Below are 22,724 nucleotides of genomic sequence, written 5' to 3'. Positions count from 1 at the left end.
TTGCTTTCCTAAGAACTTATTTTCATCACCAAAGTGTGAAGGGGTACCCTTTCTTCCATATCTCAGTCAGTAATATGTCATTGCTCTTTTAAATATTTTTTGCTGTTTTCATTGTTAAAATAATACCCCAGCTATAAATTAATTTGAGCATTTAAAAGATATATTTGTTGGCTATTTGGATTTCCTTTTCTGTAAATAGGCTATTAACATCCTTTATCCATTTTACAATTAGCCTGACTTTTCTTATCAATTTTTAAAAGCTCTTTACATATATGTTGGACCTTGTCATCTACATTATAAGTGTCTTCCCCATATCTATTGTTTGTTTATTGACTTTGCTTATGGTATCTTTTACCATACAACTTTTAAACTTCTAGATAATCAAATAGGTGGTTGTTTGATAGCTTCAGGATTTTCTTACCTAATGAAGATCTCCCTTGCCTAAATGCTGTAGCCCTTCAGGGTTTAACCGTCCCTTCTTTTTTTCTCTCTCTACAACCTTCCTAGTTGATGTTATTCATTTCCATTGCATGAAATCTCCTGTATATGTTAATGATGCTCACAGGTTTATCTCCATCCCAGACCTCTCCTCTGAGCTGCAGTAATACAAATCTCCCTGCCCGCCATCTGTGAGGGGCGTGTTAGGTCCTGGGGGATACAGCAGAATGCTGTCCCTGCCCTCAGAGCTTGTTAGAGGATGTATTGTGTGAAATGGAAGGGATGACTGGGATACTTGCTGATCTACTGCACATTTTGTACTGCTTCGAGGGAAAGACTACAGTCAAAGGACTACATATCTATTAGAGAATGAAGACAACAGAAAAATAAGTAAAAGAAATGAAAAGGTAATTCTTGGAAAAGGAAGCCTGAATGGCCAATAAACATGTAAGACACTCAACTAGTAATCAGAGAAAATTCAAAAGATACACCATTTTATTTATTTAGGCCGCATCCCACAGCTTTCAGGATCTTAGTTCCCTGACCGGGGATTGAACCCGCACCCTTGGCAGTGAAAACGTGGAGTCCTAACCACCGGACCACCAGGGAATTCCCATGACATACCATTTTTAAAAAAACGATTGGATTGGCAAAACTCTGAAATCCTGACAGTATCAAGCTTTGAAGATTCGAGGTAAAGAATTCTGCTGGTCAGGGCTTCCCTGGTGGTGCAGTGGTTGAGAGTCTGCCTGCGGATGCAGGAGACGTGGGTTCGTGCCCTGGTCTGGGAAGATCCCACATGCCGCGGAGCGGCTGGGCTCGTGAGCCATGGCTGCTGAGCCTGCACATCCGGCAACAGGAGAGGCCACAGCAGTGAGAGGCCCGCGTACCGCAAAAAAAAAAAAAAAAGCTGCTGGTCAAAGTTTATAATGGTACAACCACCTTTGAGAGCAATTTGGCAAATCTTTAATATGATTTACACTACTCTTTCATTCAGCAATTCTACTTCTTAGCATACCTAAAGCAGTGCTTCTCAATCCTTGATGTACATACAAATCACCATGGGATCTTATTAAAACCCAGATTCTGATTCGGTAGGCTGGAAAGATCTGAGATTCTTAATTTCTAACAAACTCCTAGGTGATGTCATTGCTGCTGGTCCAGGGACACACTTTAAACAGCAAAGCCCTAGAGAAACTGGAGCATATTGTCAAGGGACACACAGAGACACAAAGATGTTCATTAGAGCTTTGATGGTATAATGATCATCTGAAAACTACTGCGGCGAGTGGATGGCTAAATTCATATGGTTGAATGCAAGAGTTAAAAGGAACTGGAGTTACGTGTACCAACCTAGATCAATCTCAAAATCAATACTGAATGGAAAAAAAGCAAGTTGCAGGAAGGATTCATAGAATATAACATTTAAAATTTTAAGTAATACTGTATTTTTTTAGGGATATATACCTACACAGTTAATATAGACTTGCATGGGAATGGTAAACGTCAAGTTCACGATAGTGATTACTTTGGCAAGGGAGGGGTATGGGAATAGCAAGGGTATATGGCTCTTCGGTTGTATTTTAATGCTTTACTTATTAAACTGGATGATAGGTAAACCCAGTTAAATAATACAAGTGTTTGTTTTATTATTTTCTATTTTTTCTACATTTAAAATATCTCATTAAGCAAAACAACAAAACAAATAGCCTTATTTTTTAGGTTGGAGAAACAGAGGCTGAAGAACTTAACCTTTGGTGCCGAACTTCAAACCCAGGCTGTACACCTTCCTCGTGACCCTGCTGGGTTTTTTGTTTGTTTGTTTGTTTGGCTGCACCGCAAGGCTTGTGGGATCTTAATTCCCCGACCAGGGATTGAACCCGGGCCCTCGGCAGTGAAAGCGCTGAGTCTTAACCACTGGACTGCCAGGGAATTCCCCCAAGCTGCTTTAAATTAACAAAACAAAAAACATGGGTTCACCAAGTCAAAGGCAAACTACATTCTCAAGGTTTGGTCTCCAAAAGACTGAATCAAACTGTATCCCCATGTGTTTGCTGAGGAACATAATAACACACTGCAAAGTACAGTTCTGACTGCTAATAGCTAGAGTTCAAAACAAAGTGCCTAAAAATAATTGCTTTGCTTTTGGACATGGCACAAAACATTTTTTGTACCAGATAAAATATGGCCATTAAAAGTCGCCCTTTAGGGGCTTCCCTGGTGGTGCAGCGGTTAAGAATCCGCCTGCCAATGCAGGAGATATGGGTTCGAGCCCTGGTCCGGGAAGATCCCACATGCCGTGGAGCAACTAAGCCCATGCGCCACAACTACTGAGCCTGTGCTCTAGAGCCCGCGAGCCACAACTGAGCCCGTATGCCTCAACTGCTGAAGACCACATGCCTAGAGCCCGTGCTCCACAATGAGAAGCCACTGCAATGAGAAGCCCGCGCACCGCAACGAAGAGTAGCCCCTGTTTGCTGCAACTAGAGAAAGCCCACTCACAGCAACGAAGACCCAACACAGCCATTAAATAAATTAAATAAATAAATAAATAAATAACGTCCTTTATTCAAGGGAAGTGAAAACGACCACACCCAAACACTTGAAAGCAAACCCCAAAATGAGTTTAAGCCTCAGAAGAGTCCCTCTTAGTTCATTCATGTCCTAATCTTCCAGTGGCAGTGAAGGAAGGCTGGGGGGGTGGCATGGGGAGAGCAGGGGGATGATTTCTATACATGTGGTATGCTAACCTTCCAGTCGTAAGACTTCAAATAAAACAAATGTCAGAGTAGGTAACTCACAGGCTAATTTTAATATGCTCTGCCACCACGCATGTTGCCTGCGGGGGCCCCGCCTGTCTGAGCCACGTTCCCTCGCTGCTGTCCTGCCCCTCAGTTCCTCGTGCCTGATGTTAGAGCGTGGTTGTGCCTCTGTTCTGCCCCAAATCTCTTAGAAATACGTGAGCGGCAGGGAGAAGGTAGTACAGCACATAGGTTTTAGCGTCAGAAAAACCTGGGTCTAAGTCCTGCCTGTTCCAGTACAGAACAGCTCACTAAGCTTGAGACAATGTCTCCAGGCCAGTGCTGTCCAATCAGACTTGGTATGATGATGGAAATGTTCTGTATCTGCACTGTCCAATGTGGTGACTGCTAGCCTCATGTGACTGCTGAGGACCTGAAATGTGGCTAGTGTGATAGAGGAATTTTTAATTGTTTCATTTTAGTTAATTTAACTTAAATAGCTACATGACTAATGGCTACCCTAGTGGACAGAGCAAGTCTAGAAAATGGAGAATTCTCCCTCTTATGGAGGATCCCCATGTGATAATGGACATGAAATACCCCGATAAAAGGCTCTACTATTAAACCAGGTCCTGCCCTGAAAGACCTTCAGAAACGAGTACTGACACAATCTGGACCACTTCCCGTACTGAGGCGGCATCTCTGTGAATCTGCCTGGGTGGGTCTGCTTTAGTCACAAAGCGCTAACACTGGTGCTAGCTACCTCCACACAGGTGTGCAACTCTGACTTTCTAAACACTGCCTGACAATGCAACTGATGCTATCTGGTGTAAAGAAGTTTGCTTCTTCCTTTTTTTTTTGTCCTGATCATGCTGATTAAACAATTGGATTTTCAGAAAACTTTTTTTTTCAGAAGCCTATTTTTAATTAAATTCTTACGTGACACTCTTTGACATCTCAACATTGTTTCCAGATAGAAAATGTTTCTCATTTCAGTTAAACTAATAATATCATTGTATATCAATTGCTTTAAACTAGACAATCTATCTGCACAGGTTAAAAATATACAAAGACATCCATTTTAAGAAACACAAATCAAGCAGCACCAATTTTATTTTATAGCATTTATTATAGTAAAAGTTGCTCTTGTAAAACACTAGTGATTTTTGGTCCATATCTTATTTTCCATTTGATGTTAAAACATTTTACATTATTTACAAAATAAATTGCAATATTTATGATACATAATTTTTTTTCCTGACCTTTGGAACATTATTACAGTTTCAAGTAACTAAAAAATAAAAACATGGCGACTAGATGTACTGAAAAGTATATACTGAACATATTTAATCACCACAGTAATTTAAAAGTCCTGATCTTTACTTCTTAAGATTAAAATTCATTAACATGAAGTCATTCAGGAATCTCTGGGATTTCTCTATTATCCACAATGAGAGTATGAATAATCCCTTCTTTCCGCTTCCCACTACTGACAGCCTTTATGTAACAGTCATGGTTCCCAATACTGAAGTGAGTTTCAGTTCCGTCATCTACAAACTCACCCTGGGCAAACAAAAGAAGGAGGAATTAGTGTTCCAGAAACATTTGTCTTTGTCTAGAGCATTAACATCACCCAAAAAGGGAGGTATAATGAAGTACATATTAGTTCAATGTTAAACTTGGCAAGATTAAAGTTAGAAGCTTGTATTTAGATGCTGTTACGTCTCTGTTATGAAGGTTTCTTATTTGTACCCCCTACAATCTTTAAGAATCTTAAGTTTCAGAGAAAAAAAAAAAGTGTACCTAATGGCTATGTGTCTATAACATACACTATGTAGACAATGTAGACCATTTTCAAAAGTAAAAATAATAAACCTGATAGCAAACATTTATTAGTGATTTATTCTATACAAAGAATGGTTTACATGCATTATTTTATTGCATCCTCACAATAACCTGATTGGAGTACGATTACTATCCACATTTGATATGTGAGGAAACTGAGGCACAGAGTAGTTAAATTACTTGCTGAAGGCCCCAGTCAGTAAGGGATGGAGTGTTCTTAACCACTCTGAACATCTGATTCCCCAGTGTATAAGGTGGCTTACAATAAATACATTAAAAATAACATAAAACCAAACACTACTGAGTCTAGACTTGCTCTGTCCAGTACAGTAGCCACTGGCCACATGTGGCAACTGAGCATGTAATGAGGTGGGTCTAAAATGAGATACTATGTTAAGGGTAAAATATACACTGGATTTGGAAGACTTAGTATGAAACAAAGAATGTAAAATGACTCAGTAGAAACTTTTTATATTTATTACATGTTAAATGATAATATTTTTGATATACTGATTTAAATCAAATTTTTATTAAGATGAACTTCACTGTAAAACTTCTGAAATCTGGCTACTAGAAAAGTTATATATGAAGCTCATATCTGTGGCTCATATTTCTATTGAACAGCACTGATCTAGAGTAAAAAGATAGGGGCCAAGTGGTACAGAGAAGGAATGAAGAACAGGAGGCTTAGAGGATAAAAGTGGATTATGCAAGCAAGCACCATCAGACTCACAACTTGGCTATGAGCTTCCTGGCAGCCAAAGCAGACAGAGCAAGGCCCCGTAGCTAACATTATCTAACCAAAGAAAGCACAGGAGGCATCAGAGAGGGAAGCTTTTTCTTAGCTCTGGGAAGAATCTGGCCAACACGGAGGTGTACTGACCACAAGGACTGGGGGTGCTGGCCCTGGAGTCTAGTGTGTTCTTTTTACCCCTTTTCACATTGAGCTTTGAAAAAATCCCTCAGGTCATACTTCTGTAAAAATCAATTTAGAGGGCAGAGGAAGGGTTGAGTAATACAATCCTTGTCAGTAGCTTCTTGGTAATTTGACAGATACATGGTCTTGGTCACGGTGCTTTGAGATGAAAAGGAAATGGAGAAAATAAGCCGTAACTCACAGGCAGCAAGAGCAGGTGTGCATAGTGCTGGGGAAGACTGCCCGGCAAACTAGGTCGTAGTTACAATGAGGAGGCAACTGGGTGAGACAGAGCTATTGTCCAAACACTTGTGGTTTCTTGTCAATTACTGAGGAACAAAGACATTGTGGATGGACATTATTTTCAACTCCCTACTTATTTACAACCACATTCTTAAATCTCTCTTTACATTTGCACTGGAGAATTCCTGGAGGGTGGAAGGAATGTGATCCCAAACTGCAGACTCCATCTAGGGAATTCCAGGGTAGGAAAGGGAGAATAGGAAGGACTAGTAGATGTGGCATCGGGCACACAGTAGGCATGGAAACTTAAGCTGGTCCAAAAGGAGACATAAAATACTGAAGAGCTCTCCAAGCCTCTCTGCATAAAAGTCTCGATGGGTAGGTTTAACCCAGAGGGTGGATCAAACTCTGGAGGATCAATTTTGAGTGAGCCCTGGTTACATTTCCCTTCAAGAATTAAAACTAGGATTAATAAAGAGAAAAGCATTAATCTTTGTAACCTTTGATTTCTGGCTTGGGCACTTCCTTAGAAGCAGATTGGCTATAAAACCCAGCTAGTCTGCTGAATACATTCATCCCAGACCTTCCCTCCAAGCACATCTCCTCACCTTCCCAGACCCACAATAGAGAAGGGAGATAACAGCAGCAACCACAACTTGCAACTAGCTAAACTGTGCCGGGGAAGAGACCTTCTCACGATCTCTCGCCCTGGTGTTCACGTCTGAAGCCATGAAAGGGGACACCAGGGCTGGTATACCACCTGCTTGCCAGCTGACCCCAGAACACATGGGAATTTCCACCCAAAGATTTCAGCTCCTGCTTCCACACTCCCAGCTGTCCAGGACCGCCTCCCCTGCTTCACTTCCTCCCCTGCTGTACATACCATTACTTCCTTCCCACTTGAGATGCACTCCTATATTCATCCCACCACAGCCCTAACAGTGCAAGCAGCAAAAGCCCAACACACTGGGGTTTGGATGGGGATTTCATTGTGCTTGGCTTCAATGGGTGGGGTAGCCTCTTAGCACTGCTACTCTACAAATTCCACTTGTCTTCTGGGGTTCGTGACAGTGCCCTTTCCTACCTGCCTTTGTGTCACCTGACATTGTGTGCATCATTTCTTTTTCACAATCTTTGCTTTTAGAAAAGTACTATCTGCTTTTTGAGTGTATGGTGTAAAGCCTTCCTATTCAGAGTGTGACCTGTGGACCAGCAGCTCTGGCAGCACCTGAGGACATGTTAGAATATGCACTTTAACAAGATCCCAACTGATTCTATGCATGCAAGTTTGAGAAGCAGTGATATAAAGCACCTCTTTAACCTGGATAAACACAGGAGGACTCAACCTTTGGGGAGGACTTTTTTTTCTTTCTTTTTTTTTTTTTTACAAACCCTTGTGTCGAGGACTGACTTTCAGTAAGTTTGCAGCAAGGGAGCTGCTCTGCTAGGTACGAAACCCAGACCCAAAAGGAGATCGTCTACGAATGGTTTAGCACCAGGGTCCTCATGAAACGGGCGTGATGGGCGAGGGGGCGGCAACCTTTCTAGCCGCGCGCCCGTGTCCCAGGACGAAGGATTCTCCGCACCGGACCCTGGTCCCGACGTGCAGCAGGTTGCGCTGTGCTGCACCGCGCCGGGGAGGATTTTGTAAATGTGGGAACTCTTTTCAGGGTAGAGGCTGGTCCAGGAGAGGAAAGGTAGAGTATGAGCTTGGTGCCACACATAAGTTGTTACCAAACTCTCACTGCCCCAGGCACTGCCCAGGGAAGTTCTTCAGATTTTGGAGTCAGTATTACTTCATCTCTTTTTTGTTTTTAACCAAGAGGACCTTCATTACTTATAAAATCTCCAGTTAGGAAACACAGCAACATTTCAATGGTCACTCACGCACATGGTGAGGGTAATCAAAAGGTCAACTTACTGCTGTCTCCATTTTTTTACCATTGCACCATACATCCATAGTGTCTTTTTCTGTAAAAGTAACAGATGAAAAAAAAATTATAATCTGTGATTTAAAGTTAACACTTCATTATTTTAAGAAGAGTCTGTTACACTGGATTTTGAAAACTCCATTAATTCCATTCATGGCTTTGAAATTCTTCCAAATTTGAAGAAATTATGTTTATCTTTTGTTCGCAGACGAAATAAAAATGAAAGCAATCTTCTAAGAAAAAATCATGATCCCAATACAAATTAATGAAGACTTGTTAAAGAAAATCTTTAAAGGAGGATGCAGACAAATGAATGCGAAGAGGGACCTTTCCACACAGAATGTCTTTTTTTTCATATCATCTGAAATGTTTTAATAAAATTTTAAGGTCTCGTTGTGAATCAAAGAAGGGTTTACACACTCCCAGGATTACAATGTGTTTCCATTTAGGATACCAATATATTTTAGCAAATTAAAGAGTGTTTTTGGCCTTTTAAAAACATACGTACTTTAAGTAATGCAATATTTGACCTTATCCCTTTTTTATTTTTATTTTTTGGATTATAGCAAGTATTGCTTTTCTTTTTTTTATTGGAGTATAGTTGATTTACAATGTTGTGTTAGTTTCAGGTGTACAGCACAGTGATTCATTTACACACACACACACACACACACACACACACACACTTTTTCAGATTCTTTTCCCTTATAGGTTATTACAGAATATCGAGTAGAGTTCCCTGTGCTATACAGTAGGACCTTGTCATTTATCTATTTCATATATAGTAGTGTGTATTTGCTAATCCCAGACTCCTAATTTATCCCTCCTAGAATGTCCTCTAACACCAGTGACTAGATGATTCCTCCTGCCTCTCACTAACCCGACTGGATGATGGCACAAAGAGACCGCCAGAAAAGGCTACCCTGCTGTTCATACAGGATAGATAGCAATTTAGCCTTAAATTTCATACTGGATAGCACAGTAATCTCTATTCATTTTGTTATGGTTTCACTTTGAGGAAAATTACTGGATCATAAGAAAAAAACACAGGCATAGTACTTGATAGACTGTTCAGATTACAGTGCTGACATGATAGAGCAAAATGCTGCCACGATACACTTGGGCATTAGCTAAGCGGCCGCAGCTCACTCCAGGGAGGTGTGTACATGTGTGCGCGTGTCACAAATGCATATGCATTTTGGGGAAGGATCCCTAGAGCCACTTGTGAATGTCAGCGTCCCAGGGAGTGGCAGGTGGGAGGACTGTACTCATTAAGCAGCCAGAAGACGAGCTTTGGGTGTTATAACGAAGACTAGAGAGAAGCGGGACCTGTGTGTGCATACGGAGCCCAGGGGTCAAAACCTGCCAGGGCCCCAATGTTCACTGCAGCACTATTTACAATTGCCAGGTCATGGAAGCAACCTAAATGCCCATCAACAGATGAATGGATAAAGAAGATGTGGTGCATATATACAATGAAATATTACTCAGCCATAAAAAGGAACGAAATTGGGTCATTTGAAGAGACGTGGATGAACCTAGAGACTGTCATACAGAGTGAAGTAAGTCAGAAAGAGAAAAACAAGTATCGTATTTTAACGCATATATGTGGAATCTAGAAAAATGGTACAGATGAACCGGTTTGCAAGGCAGAAATAGAGACACAGACGTAGAGAACAAACTTATGGCCACCAAGGGGAGAAAGGAGGGGTGGTGGTGGGATGAATTGGGAGATTGGGATTGACACATATACACTAATATGTATAAAATAGATAACTAATAAGAACCTGCTGTATAAAAAATAAATTAAAAAATTCAATTCAAAAAAAAATTACATGCTTTCTTCTGGTAATTGTTTGCATTTAAATTTCAAATCATTAAAAAGTACTATTCATGGGCTTCCCTGGTGGCGCAGTGATTGAGAATCTGACTCCTAATGCAGGGGACATGGGTTCGAGCCCTGGTCTGGGAGCATCCCACATGCTGCAGAGCAGCTAGGCCCGTGAGCCACAACTACTGAGCCTGTGCGTCTGGAGCCTGTGCTCTGCAACAAGACAGGCCGTGATAGTGAGAGGCCCGCACACCGCCATGAAGAGTGGCCCCCGCTTGCCACAACTAGAGAATGCTCTTGCACAGAAACGAAGACCCAACACAGCAAAAACAATAAATTAATAAACTCCTACCCCCAACATCTTCTTAAAAAGAAAAAGTACTATTCATATTAAAAAAAAAACAAAAACAAACCTGCCTGGGTGTCAAGGCTGGATGCCTTGACACTGACAAGCCGTCTACTCCAGGAACACGGTCTCTTCTCCCCGTACCTCGAGATGTGAGCCTCACTTAGAGAGTGGAGAAAGGACTTTGAACTGGGCTAGAGGGAAAGAGAAGAGCAGAGGGGCCCAGGAGGTACGGGAGGGGAAGCCCAATGGCAGCCTGAGTGGGGAGCATCTACGGCCACAGTTGTGGGGAAACCCAGCTCAGCCACCTGGATCAGAGCACAGGGTGCTCAAATAAACCATGACGGTGGTGACAATCGGAATTTTATTTAGTGGGCCAACTGAATGTGTACATGTACTCAGATTTTCTATAATAGCTGTTATTAACATGCCTCTGAAGAACATTGCTAATCCAGAAGCCATAAAAGAAAAGGGGTAAGTAAATCTGACTACATGAAAGTAAAAAAGATTTCTGCATGATTAAAAAAACACATGCATACGTATAAGCAAAGTCATATAATAAATGACAGACTGGGAAAAATACTTAAGCTCACAATACAAAGAGCTAATTTTAGTAACAGAAGGACTCCTAGCAATCAAGGAGAAAAAGACCAACGACCCAAGAGAAAACAGGTCAAAGGACACGTACAGGCATTATCAGAAAAGAAACACAAAAGGACCTTAAACACATGAAAAGAGGCTCAACCTCACCCAATTCTGAAAGGGGCAAATAAAAAACATGCTGAAATACCATTTTTCACCTAAAAGTAAAGTAGCTGGTGAGCCACTACATTTCTAAACACAACACTGTAAAATTCTGGAACATAAAGATGAGCCCCCAAAAGCTTCCAGAAAGAAAAAACTAATGGGATTCAGACTGCATAGAACTTCTCATTCAAAACAATGGAGAATAGGAGACAATGGAACAAGGCTTTCAAAATTTCTCAGGGGAAAAAAACTCCACATTTTAAAGCTAGAACTCTATACTCCACAAAAGTATCAACTTCATATAAGGTTCATATAATATTTAGCTCCTAGACACCCTTTATTAGGAAATCACTTAAGGATATTTTCCAGTAAACAAAGGTAAAACTGGCAGCTGTGGGATTCAATAACTGATGGAACTAAAGCCAGGGTTCCACGAAAGCAAGCCCAGGACAGCCACTGGGCAGCAGGCCTGGGAAGCAGCTATCTAGTTTTGAACAGGAAGTCAACAGACGCCCAAGAATACTGTCATTAAGAATGAGAAGTTTTCAAAGCAATAGATAATATGAGTAAAAAATGCAAACAGACATTAGGAACATGAGCAAAGAAGATATATTTCCATTTCCAACAAGAAAAGAGAAAAGCCACCAGAAGAGCCCAGAAAAACAAATGACTAAAAAAAAAAAAAAAAAAAAAATCAAGGTCCAATTGTGAAGTAAACAAAAAATGAGGTATAATTTTGAGAAACTGGTAGATTATAGAACAGAAAACTCACTTGACCTTGACACTAAAAACAACTTCCTTTGAGTGGCACAGGGGGTGTGACAATAATACAGAGAAAGAATGTAACCGTGGCCCACTCCAAAAATATTTACAAAATCACAGTAATATAAATGTTATTTATTGGTTTTTAATTTTAGAATCAACCTATAGAAAAAACACAGGAGAACACAGTTATGGCTACAGAACAGAATACAAATATTAACTACTCTGATGATGTCAAAGAAAAGGTAGAGAAGACAGAAGTTGAAGGTGGTAAAGGTGGGAGAGGAGCGGCGGGAGAACTATATGTTCACAGCCTCATCTTACTCAACAGGGGATGAAGTAAATTTGAAAGCTGATGATGAAGATGGTGATAGCGGTAGCAGAGGCATGAGTTTTTTACTGTCTCCAAATTTCCCCTGCTAAAACAGACAGGGCAACAGAACAGAACCAAAGACCCGATGGACAGTATCTACACCACAAACTCTACAGTACCAATAGGTGGGGGAACCACGGGCAACTCCAAGACCGTAGCTGTAGTATCGGCAACCATGCAGAAAGAAGCAGAGGGAAGCAGCAGAGCCTCTGGTGGACCTAAGAATCCCCAGACAGCAGTCCCGGTTCTAACTGGAGCGTTCGGAGTGGGGATGTGTGAAGAGCAGCTGAACTATAAGGGGTTTTACATCCTGACAGTGGACGGGGTGTGGGAGCAGCGGGAGGGGTCTGAAAGGGCTACAGCAGTCTGGGCCCCAGGAACCCTCAAACCAACCCGCCGAAGCTCCCTTCCAGTACAAACCCCAAACTGAGCACCCAGGGAAACGAGAGTAAAAGAAAATCTACAAAAAACGGGGTAAGGAAACAGCAGCCATCTCAGAAAGTGTGCCCCAATGATTTTTAACATCATCCAAAAACGACAGAAAAGGGAACTCAAGAACCTGAAGTTTAAAAAGCTACACACTCCCTTCTATAAATTCAGAAAAACTAAGATCATATAAGAATTATCAAAGAGAGGTACTGAGCTCTAGATCCACACAAAATTGTAAGAAAAAAGAACAGACTACCATCATTATAGATAATAGAAGTATCAGAAAGACATGCTTACATGAAAGGTAAAGCTGTAAAATACTACTTCAAAACGAGCTGAAAGAAATTAAGAAAATCATACAAGATATGAAAGAATGACTAAACAATGATTAGAGAAACTCTGAGAAATGAAGTATACAGAACTCAGTAAAAATTAGAAATAAAAATAATTTCATAAATGAGGACTCAACTAAAAGGAACACAAAACAAACACAATAAATAACTCCTTAATAGAAACAGAAAATGAAGAGGAGGAAAATTTTTTAAATCAAAAAGAAATAAAGATGACAGTACAAGTCACAGGCTGGAAGAAAATAACTGCAAAACATATCCGATAAAGAATGTGTATCTAAATATCTTTGTTACATTTTTAGAATTATTGACTGACAGGAAGTATTTAAATGGCAACCTAGACATTGTCTTTTAAATATAACTGAAGCCAAAATGGTTGAAAACATTAATCTGCTTTTTTCTCATGATACGTAAATCTCATAATGCACTAAAGATTATGGTTCCAATTTTTTTTAACTCGTTATCTAAAATATACTAAGAACTCTTAAAACTCAACAGTAGGAAAACAAACCACCCAATTGAAAAATGGGCAAAAGCTCTATAGAAACAGCTCCCCAAAGAAGATACACAGATGGCAAATAAGCATATGAAAAGATGCTCAACACCACATATTATTAGGGACTTGCAAATTAAAAGTGAGATATCATTACACACTTACTAGAATGACCAAAATCCAAAACACTGGCAACACTGCTGGCAAAGATGTGTAGTAACAGGAACTCTCACTCATTGCTGGGAGGAACACAAAATGGTACAGCCATTTTGGAAGACAATTTGGTGGTTTCCTATCCTCTTCAAGAAAAATGGACCCAATTTCTTTAATAAATAAACCATACAGGAGTTTTTTGGTTTCCTTTTTTTTTTCCAACTATGTGCATTTATTACCTGATAAACATTTTTCATTCTTAAAAAAAAATTTTAAGGTATTTTCTAGCATTCAACTAGACTATATACTATGTTTTTTAATAAATTTATTTATTTTTGGCCGTGTTGGGTCTTCGTTGCTGCATGCAGGCTTTCTCTAGCTGCGGCGAGCAGGGGCTACTCTTTGTTGCGGTGTGTGGGCTTCTCATTGCGGTGGCTTCTCTTGTTGAGGAGCACGGGCTCTAAGTGCAAGGGCTTCAGTAGTTGTGGCACGTGGGCTCAGTAGTTGTGGCTCGCGGGCTCTAGAGCACAGGCTCAGTAGTTGTGGCGCACGGGCTTAGTTGCTCCGTGGCATGTGGGATCTTCCCAGACCAGGGCTCAAACCCGTGTCCCCTGCCTTGGCAGGCGGACTCTTAACCACTGCGCCACCAGGGAAGCCCTAGACTATATACTCTTAAAAGACACAGACAAAGTCTCTTCATTTATGGATCCTCAAGGCCTGGTACACAAACTGCCCTTTAAGAGGTTCTCAATATTACCTAATAAATGAATCAATGAATTAATGAGATGATCTACATAGTCTTAACTTAGTGATATGAGAAGCAGGAAATAATAAGAGTAACCAGAAGAGTGAAAAGGTAGTAAATATTTGTCTTGCAAGTTTTGTAGGCCCAATAGAAACTGAGAACACAGATGGCAATCTATAATAGCAGAACTTAGCTCAAAGAGCAATGGCTTACTTTTTATTTTTTTATTTATTTTTTTTTTTAATTAATTAATTTATTTATGGCTGTGTTGGGTCCTCGTTTCTGTGCGAGGGCTTTCTCTAGTTGTGGCAAGCGGGGTCCACTCTTCATCACCGTGCGCGGGCCTCTCACTATCGCTGCCTCTCTTGTTCTCTGTGGAGCACAGGCTCCAGACGCGCAGGCTCAGCAACCGTGGCTCACGGCCCAGTTGCTCCGCGGCATGCGGGATCCTCCCAGACCAGGGCTCGAACCCGTGTCCCCTGCATTCGCAGGCAGACTCTCAACCACTGCGCCACCAGGGAAGCCCTACTTTTTATTTTTTAATCTACTTTATCTGGACTGATGATTTTGATCTGCTGCAGTCCTAAACCTATTGCTATCTAGAGAAAAATTCCCTTTTTACTGATGAATCTTTAATTTCCAACTGCCTTTAGACATGGTTTTAAAGAGAAATATCAAATAATAACAAATGTCTACATCAATATTTCTTTCTTTAAACCCAAGTTTATAATCCTCGAATCCATCACTATAAAATCTGGCTCTCATATTTTCCATATAAATCAGTCGATTCAATGAATACTTCATTTCCACAGGACACGTGAGAAATATAACTGCACTTAACATTCTCTCCTATTCAAAGCTCCCATAAAAGGTCTGGACAGTTAGAGGAACTAATTAAATGGCCACCATAAAAAGCCAACAAATTCTGCAGAAACGGCTCTCACTTACCCAGCACAACTCTAAAGTCCTCACCATCCAAATGTAATACCCAAGTATTGGTGGTTTTTGATCTGTTCTCCATATACTTCTTGAGACTTTTCCCATTAATTTCCAGAGTATATTCATAAGCAAACCCACTGACAGCATCTATATTTATGCTTGCTTTCATCTTTGAAGCTCCAACACAGAAGGTTTCTTTGCCCACTAATTTGAACATCCATTCTTTTCTTATCTCTTCCTAAGTAATAAAATATAAAAGTTGAAAACACATAAATGGAAGAAAATTTAATATTTTCACGATACAAAGGTTTTAGAAAATAAAGTCATTTTAAGTTTAAATATTAGATGTTATAGTCTATGAATTGCACAACTATTATTAGTTTACTTTGTATGGCAAAATGATACAGGCCAATATATAAAGATAACCACTGTAAGAGAAAAGCCTTGCATTCACATATGAAGAATCTACATTAGCAAAATCAAGCTTCCCTGTACACCATATTTACAAAGTAACAGTTTTTCCTACCTTCCCATCTACATATACCACTCGTTTGCCTGATGTGGTCCCATGTTCGAATTCAATCTTATGGACTCCATCACTTAAAGCAACATCCCAAACAGCTACGAGATCTGTCATTTTTTCCAGGCTGTAAGGAGGGCTAAGGGAATAAAATTAAGCAATTATAATAGGCCAAAACAGTAATAGAATAACCAATTAATCCTTCCAAGGTGAAAATATCAGATTTCAAAAAGCCCTGAAATTATAAAATATTAAAGTGATATTAGCTAAGAAAGCCTACTTACAGTACATGTAACTATCTTCTCCCTCTTATGCATTCTTCTTTTAAGATGAAATTACTATATATGGGTATATAGTCAGATAATTCCAAAGTCACCTTAATATAATAGGATTAAGAATCAGTCAGTTTATCCACGAAAGTATTCTAAGCTAGGCCACAGAATAATGCTTGGAAAGGTCAGTAAAAAGTTTCTACTTCTCCCTCCCGTCACTTAAAAAGCACAGTATTTAATTTTGGTTTTACTTTTTCAGATCCAATCACTCTAAAGCAAGAATTCTCAAAACATTTTATACTTAAACCAATAACTAGGGATTAATTTTAACAAAAAAGGTTCTAATTTATAACACTAAGACTGAGGAAAAAGAAGTCATGGAAGAAATGTTCTATAATAGATATAAAAATGTTATGGAAGATAGTAATCTTGTCATTATTATGGGAAATCTTATTAAAAATATAAAGGATTCTGTTTTGTCAAGTTTCTGGCACAATTTAATATAAAATATATATTATATGTGTGTCCTATGTGAATAACCTGTTATGTATAATGAATATGTAACATGTAAGTACTATTTTGATACTGATATAGATCTTTAGCTTTGAGAGAAGTAACATTTATTACAGCAATAATGATCATAGCTAACAGTTATTTAGTACTTACTGTGTGTCAGTCACTGTGCTAAGAGCTTTATATATATTAACTCAAAGAATCCTCACCATGAGGTGGGTACTATCATTATCTCTATTTATAGATGAGGAAACTGAGGCTCAGAGAGGCCAAGGGCTTGTTTAAGGTCACAATGACAGTAAGTGGCAGATGGGATGTAAACTTAGGACTCTGGCTCCAGAGTCTGTCTCTTGACTACATCCTACTCTTCATTCACTCTAATCTCCTCTGTAGGGTCTAAATCAAAGACAGTAAATGGATTTTATATCATTTTGAAGTGACTGCCAAGAATTTTGTGCTGGGATGGATTTGGAGACCTTACCTCCAGGTCCTATGGGAAAGGATGCCACATTAGTGCTGGCTACCTCCATGCCAGGTGTTTACCACCCTTGCTCGAAATCACAGAAAAGCAAAACTATGTGTTCTGCAATATTACAAAATGTGTCCTTTAAAAAGTAGCCTGCATAAATACCTCTCCTGAATGATTAAAACTTTCTTGAAATTTTCATAAGCTAGTTTTATTGCAATGCAAGACATTTACCTTTCGTCATCTTCAAAGATAGGACTGTCATCTCCAGATGCCATGGTTGGCAAAACAGTCTTTAATCCAATTAGCAGCCAGGAAAGAGAAAAGGAGAATTGCAGCAAAGAAAGACAAAGAGAATTGCAGCAAAGAAAGACAAAGAGAGCAACAAAGATGACATCTGCAAAGAGAGCAACAAAGATGACATCTGCAAAGAGTTTTTCTAACCCTGCAATCCATTTCTTAAATTGCACGCAGTTTCTGATGAAACAGCGTTTACATACAATAGAATTGCAATATCTAATTTTCAGGGAAAGAAGTTAAATCACGCAAATTAGCCAATCATATTTTTACCTGTTATGGATTTATAATTTCCTAAAACCAGAGAATAAACTCTAGTTTATGCCACTGAACTAGGGAAGCCAGGGAAGCCCCCTGAACTGTATATTTTAAAATGGCAAATTTTATGTCATATATATTTTATCACAACTTAAAAAATTAATACTGTAATATATAAAAAGCCCATTGAATTATATACCCTTTAAATGGGTGAAATGTATGGTATATGTGTTAAGCTTGCAAGAAGCATCCAGGGATATGCCAGTTTGCTTTCTAAGAGCAAACGTAATTTGCGCACTTACTCAAGCCCACTTAATTTACTAGTGCCAATAATGAATCCATAAAAGTTACGTAGTTTGCTCAGGTCACTAGAAGAGCCCAAGCCAAAACTGAAGTCCAGAACTCCTGTGTAATTAACTAAACAGCATCTGGGCTGTAATGCTAAAATCAGAAGCACACATAATACTCACACACATAGGAAACCCCCCACATTTGAATATTTGGGATTAACAGTTGTACCCCTGCCAAACCTACTGAAAAATAATTTCAACTATTTTTTGCTCCCAAGACCTACTCCAGTCTAGCCTTTTCTGTATAGATGTCCAAGGGTGCTCACTCCTTGTAAAAAACGGGAGATTGACAATCGTTTTGGTCTGGAAACAGCCAGAAGCCACAAATTGTTTTTTAAAAGATATTAAGGGCTTCCCTAGTGGCGCAGTGGTTAAGAATCCGCCTGCCAATGCAGGGGACACGGGTTCGAGTCCTGGTCCGGGAAGATCCCACATGCCGCGGAGCAACTAAGCCCGTATGCCACAACTACTGAGCCTGCGCTCTAGAGCCCGTGAGCCACAACTACTGAGCCCAAGTGCTGCAACTACTGAAGCCCGTGCGCCTAGAGCCCGTGCTCCGCAACAAGAGAAACCACCGCAATGAGAAGCCTGCGCACCGCAACGAAGAGTAGCCCCCGCTCCCCGCAACTAGAGAAAGCCCGCGCGCAGCAACGAAGACCCAACGTAGCCATAAATTAATTAATTAATTAAAAAATTTTAAAGATATTAAAGACCTTAGCATCCATAAAAGCGATCCAGCAGGCAAAGAAAAGCTAAGCATTTTGGAATGAAAGCTAAAGATTCAAAACACACTGTACCCAAAATAAATCCCTCGTTTTTTTAGCACCTTATATATTTGTGGATTTTTCTAGTCTTAAAAATATTTCTTAGGGGAACTTCCCTGGTGGTCCAGTGGTTAAGGCTTTGCCTTCCAATGCAGGGGGTGCGGGATCCATCCTTGATCGGGGAGCTAAGATCCCGCATGCCTCATGGCCAAAAAACCAAAACATGAAACAGAAGCAATACTGTAACAAATTCAGTAAAGACTTCAAAAATGGTCCACATCAAAAAAAATCTTTAAAAAAAATTCTTAGGATATCTCCTATGAAAGCGGAGGGTATCCTGCAACTATCAAAGCAAAGAGAATACATAGCAATAGAGTAAGCCAACAGCATAATATAAACTTAAATAAGCATCCTTTGTAAATCAGAGTAGATTTTGGGATATCATTCAAAATTTGCTCTACAACTTTTAGAGACTCTAGAAAGTTCAGTAATTCAGCAAACTTGAAAGAACTGCCCAATTTTCCATTATAAGGAACTTCAAATATTATCACACTAACATAAGGCATCGTACCATATTAATTATAATTATATTTCATATAAAGTATAAAAGACAACACAGCAAATTAGAAAGGTTAGAAATCAAGATCACAGAAAAAAACTTTTTCCCTCAACTATCAGCATTCACTTATACGTTCAACATTTATTTATAGAGTATCAGTTTAAGGTGTTGAAGAAGTTTTGGAAATAGTGGTGACGGTTGCACAACATCATGGATGTACTTTATGCCACTGAACTGTACATTTTAAAATGGCAAATTTTATGTCATATATATTTTACCACAACTTAAAAAATTAATACTGTAATACACAAAAAACCCGTTGAATTATACCCTTTAAATGGGGGAATTGTATGCTATATTAATTATATCTCAACAAAACTGTTTTAAAAAAAAACACCCAGGGCTTCCCAGGTGGTGCAGTGGTTGAGAATCTGACTGCTAATGCAGGGGACAGGGGTTCGAGCCCTGGTCTGGGAAGATCCCACATGCCGTGGAGCAACTAGGCCCGTGAGCCACAACTACTGAGCCTGCGCGTCTGGAGCCTGTGCTTCGCAACAAGAGAGGCCGCAATAGTGAAGAGGCCCGCGCACCGCGATGAAGAGTGGCCCCCGCTTGCCGCAACTAGAGAAAGCCCTCGCACAGAAATGAAGGCCCAACACAGCCAAAAATAAATATAAAAATAAATAAATAAATAAAAGATTACTATATAAAAAAAAAAACCCCAGGTGCCCTGCCAGTAGTGTTTCTTGGAATATGATTACACCTATAACCAAGAGATGATCACAGCTGTCCATGTATCTGTCTCACACAGATCTCTAAGCTACAAATTGGACTTAATAAACACATGTCATATTCTAAATTTATCCACCATACATACATTTAATTATCACGACCATGTGACCAAACTGGAAAATGATTATTACAAAGAAAAATCCCCTGTGTTTCAACACAAAGTTTTAAGGATGTAAATAAAAAGGATGGAGAAACAAATTCCATTTATTTTCACTGATAAGGACAATGTCACTCACTCACTTGAAACTTTACATGTCTTCAAAGGAAGCTTTCTGAGTATCTGGTGACATACCCATCAGCATAATCCTTTAAAATCCCTCCCCTAGCAACCCAGCATCCATGTATCAGAAAGTATGACAAATATAAACAGTTTCCACTGTTCATCTAACTAACCCCAGCTTGAATTTTGCTTTAACTTAGGTTTAGTCGTATTGGAGACTGTAATGGTTTATCCAAGCTAAACCTAAGTCAGTTTTAAAAATTACTAAGGTACTCACAGTTCCTTTTCAGCAAAGCTCTAGGTAAGGCCAGCTACAAGGCAGGTCAAACTTAAAGAGGTGTTGACACCGTCCGGCGGGTCCCTTGTGAAGCACTGGGATCTCCAGCAAAGTCTGTCAGAAAGCTCCCTAAGCCAGGTGTTCCCAAATGCGAGGCACAAAAACGGAAATAACTTTTCCGAGGTGCATTTTTGCAACGTATACCACAAGCCTTACGAGGGATTCTCTCTACACAAATAATCGTGCTCAAAAAACCAGACGGAACAGTGCTCAACAAATTGCTTTTTGTAATAGCTAAGAACTGAAAACCACCTGTATGCTCACCATCAGAGAGATAATCCATTATGTAAATCACAGTCCTGTCACTCAGCGAGCGTCAAGCCCCGGCCAGGCGCGGTCAACCTGGCCCCAACACAGACTAGCGCGGCCAATGAAAAGGATGGAGAAAAACATCGAAAGCCGCGCGCAGACGCGTGGGATGTATTAGTAAGACACAGAAGCCGAGCTGCGGCACTTTACGATCCATGTTCAGCGAAACTGCAGCTCGCTCATGCTTGCAGGGAAGAGGGGACTGGAAGGAAATACACCTTAATGTTAACCCGAGTGTCTCCCGGGAGAGGGGGATCGGCTCCTGCGCTTCCTTGCTTGTGCTTTTCTGCTCCACTTTTCCGACAGCGACAAGTATGAATTTATACTCGGGGAGAGGCCGGAGCCGCGGGTCGCGGGGTCTGGCCGGGTAGGGGGGCCCCGCCGCCCACCCCGGTCCCTGCCCCGCCCGCGGCCCGGCCGCCGGGAGACACCAGGAGCCCCCTCCCCGCCCCCCGTGCGGGCCCGGGCCTCACCGCAGGGTCGCCAGGCCACGGAGACACCGCCCACCGCTCGGCGCGCCCGCCGCCACCGCCGCCGCCCGGAGATGGCGGCCGCCAGCGCCGCGGCGGGGTCGCCTGGGGCTGCGGGCAGGGGCTTCCGGGGCGGCCGGGCCTCCCCACCTGAAGTGTGGGGCTCACCTGAGCGCTGTGGGCCGCGGCGGGGCTCTGGGCCCAGAGACCGGTGGGTTCCGCCGACTCGGCCACTTAGGCAGCGTGGCCTCGTCCCGTCGCCGAGAACCAGACGCAGCCTCCGCGGAAGCGAGAGCTCGGCAGGCGCAAGTCCCGAGCGCGCCGACACTCTGTCGCGCTTCAGGTCCCCAGGGGTGCCCCGCGCAGGCCGCCTTCCTCCTCCCCGCGCGGCGACCCAACCCCGCCCGCGGCGACCCAACCCCGCCCGCTTCTCCCGCCGCCGGCTTTGCGGTCTCACCCCCTCCCTAGGCTCCTCGGTAAGAAACAGCGGATAGCCGGCGTTGGTCGGACGCCGGGGAAAACCAGGTGGGCCAAACCCCCCTACCTGCTCTGTAGCCGCGGGGCAGGTAAATCCGATCGTGGCATTCGCTCCTTGAAACCCTGTAAGGCTGCTGGCTATTTCTTTAAACATCAAAACTCCTTAGGGTTGGCGCAAGGCCCTGTGTTTGATGTTGCCCCTGCCTCCTCTGGCTTCATTTAGATCCTCAAATGTTGCAAAGTCCTTCTCACCCAGGGCCTCTGCACGTGCTCTTCCCTCTGCCTGGACGCTCCTCCCTGCCTCTTCCCTTAGTTAACCTCCATTTTGCTGTTGAGATTGTTCTTCAAATATCATTTCTTAAGGAAAACTACGCTGGCCCCTAAGGCTTGCAACACCTGAAATTCTCCTTCTCAGCTCCATTCAGGGTGTGCAAGTATTCTTTGTAATCTTTGCTGAATGTGCAGTGTAATTGTACACCGAGGTCCGAGAAGGCGGGACGGTGGCTGATGGGTCCTCACTCTAGCATCTCCCACGTCTGCACAGTGCAGGCTTGTATTAGGCTCTGATAAATATTTGTTAAATGAATGAATGAAGAGCAGGCCTGAGTAATGTTTTAGGTGGCCTCGATTTTTTTCACATTAAGGAAGAGACAGCATCACTGCAGGGAGGGAGGACCGTGGGTGAGTGGGCCATCTGAGAAGAGCAGTGAGTGGTCCCTGTGGAGAGTGGGCCCCAGCAACAAAATAGAGACATGTGAAGGGATTCTCCGGGGGTCCTGGGGCTCTGAAGATTTGGAGGAACAGGGACATCTAGGCCCCATTGTGTAATTTCTTCCTG

At 41.4% G+C, this 22,724-nt stretch overlaps 1 protein-coding gene across 9 annotated transcripts; it reads right to left on the bottom strand.

The window, feature by feature from the left end:
- Positions 1–4,295: 4,295 nt before the first annotated feature.
- On the bottom strand, positions 4,296–22,200 carry FAIM (Fas apoptotic inhibitory molecule). Of its 9 annotated transcripts, none has more exons than XM_060010055.1 (6): positions 21,954–22,200; positions 17,288–17,346; positions 15,809–15,941; positions 15,292–15,520; positions 8,105–8,154; positions 4,296–4,742 (listed from the first exon to the last, which is right to left on the bottom strand). In XM_060010055.1, the coding sequence occupies exons 1-6, from the start codon at positions 22,038–22,040 to the stop codon at positions 4,593–4,595; spliced, it is 708 nt and encodes a 235-aa protein (XP_059866038.1). In that variant the 5' UTR covers positions 22,041–22,200; the 3' UTR covers positions 4,296–4,592. The 9 variants fall into 9 exon arrangements, with proteins under 9 accessions (XP_059866038.1, XP_059866040.1, XP_059866041.1 ...); XM_060010057.1 differs by lacking the exon at positions 21,954–22,200 and adding an exon at positions 21,578–21,707; XM_060010058.1 differs by lacking the exons at positions 17,288–17,346; positions 21,954–22,200 and adding exons at positions 16,087–16,178; positions 21,413–21,459.
- Positions 22,201–22,724: the final 524 nt, after the last annotated feature.

Source organism: Delphinus delphis, chromosome 4 (genome assembly GCF_949987515.2).
Source record: "Delphinus delphis chromosome 4, mDelDel1.2, whole genome shotgun sequence".
In the NCBI taxonomy this organism is placed as follows: domain Eukaryota; kingdom Metazoa; phylum Chordata; class Mammalia; order Artiodactyla; family Delphinidae; genus Delphinus; species Delphinus delphis.
This window is presented reverse-complemented; position numbering and strand designations above follow the sequence as displayed.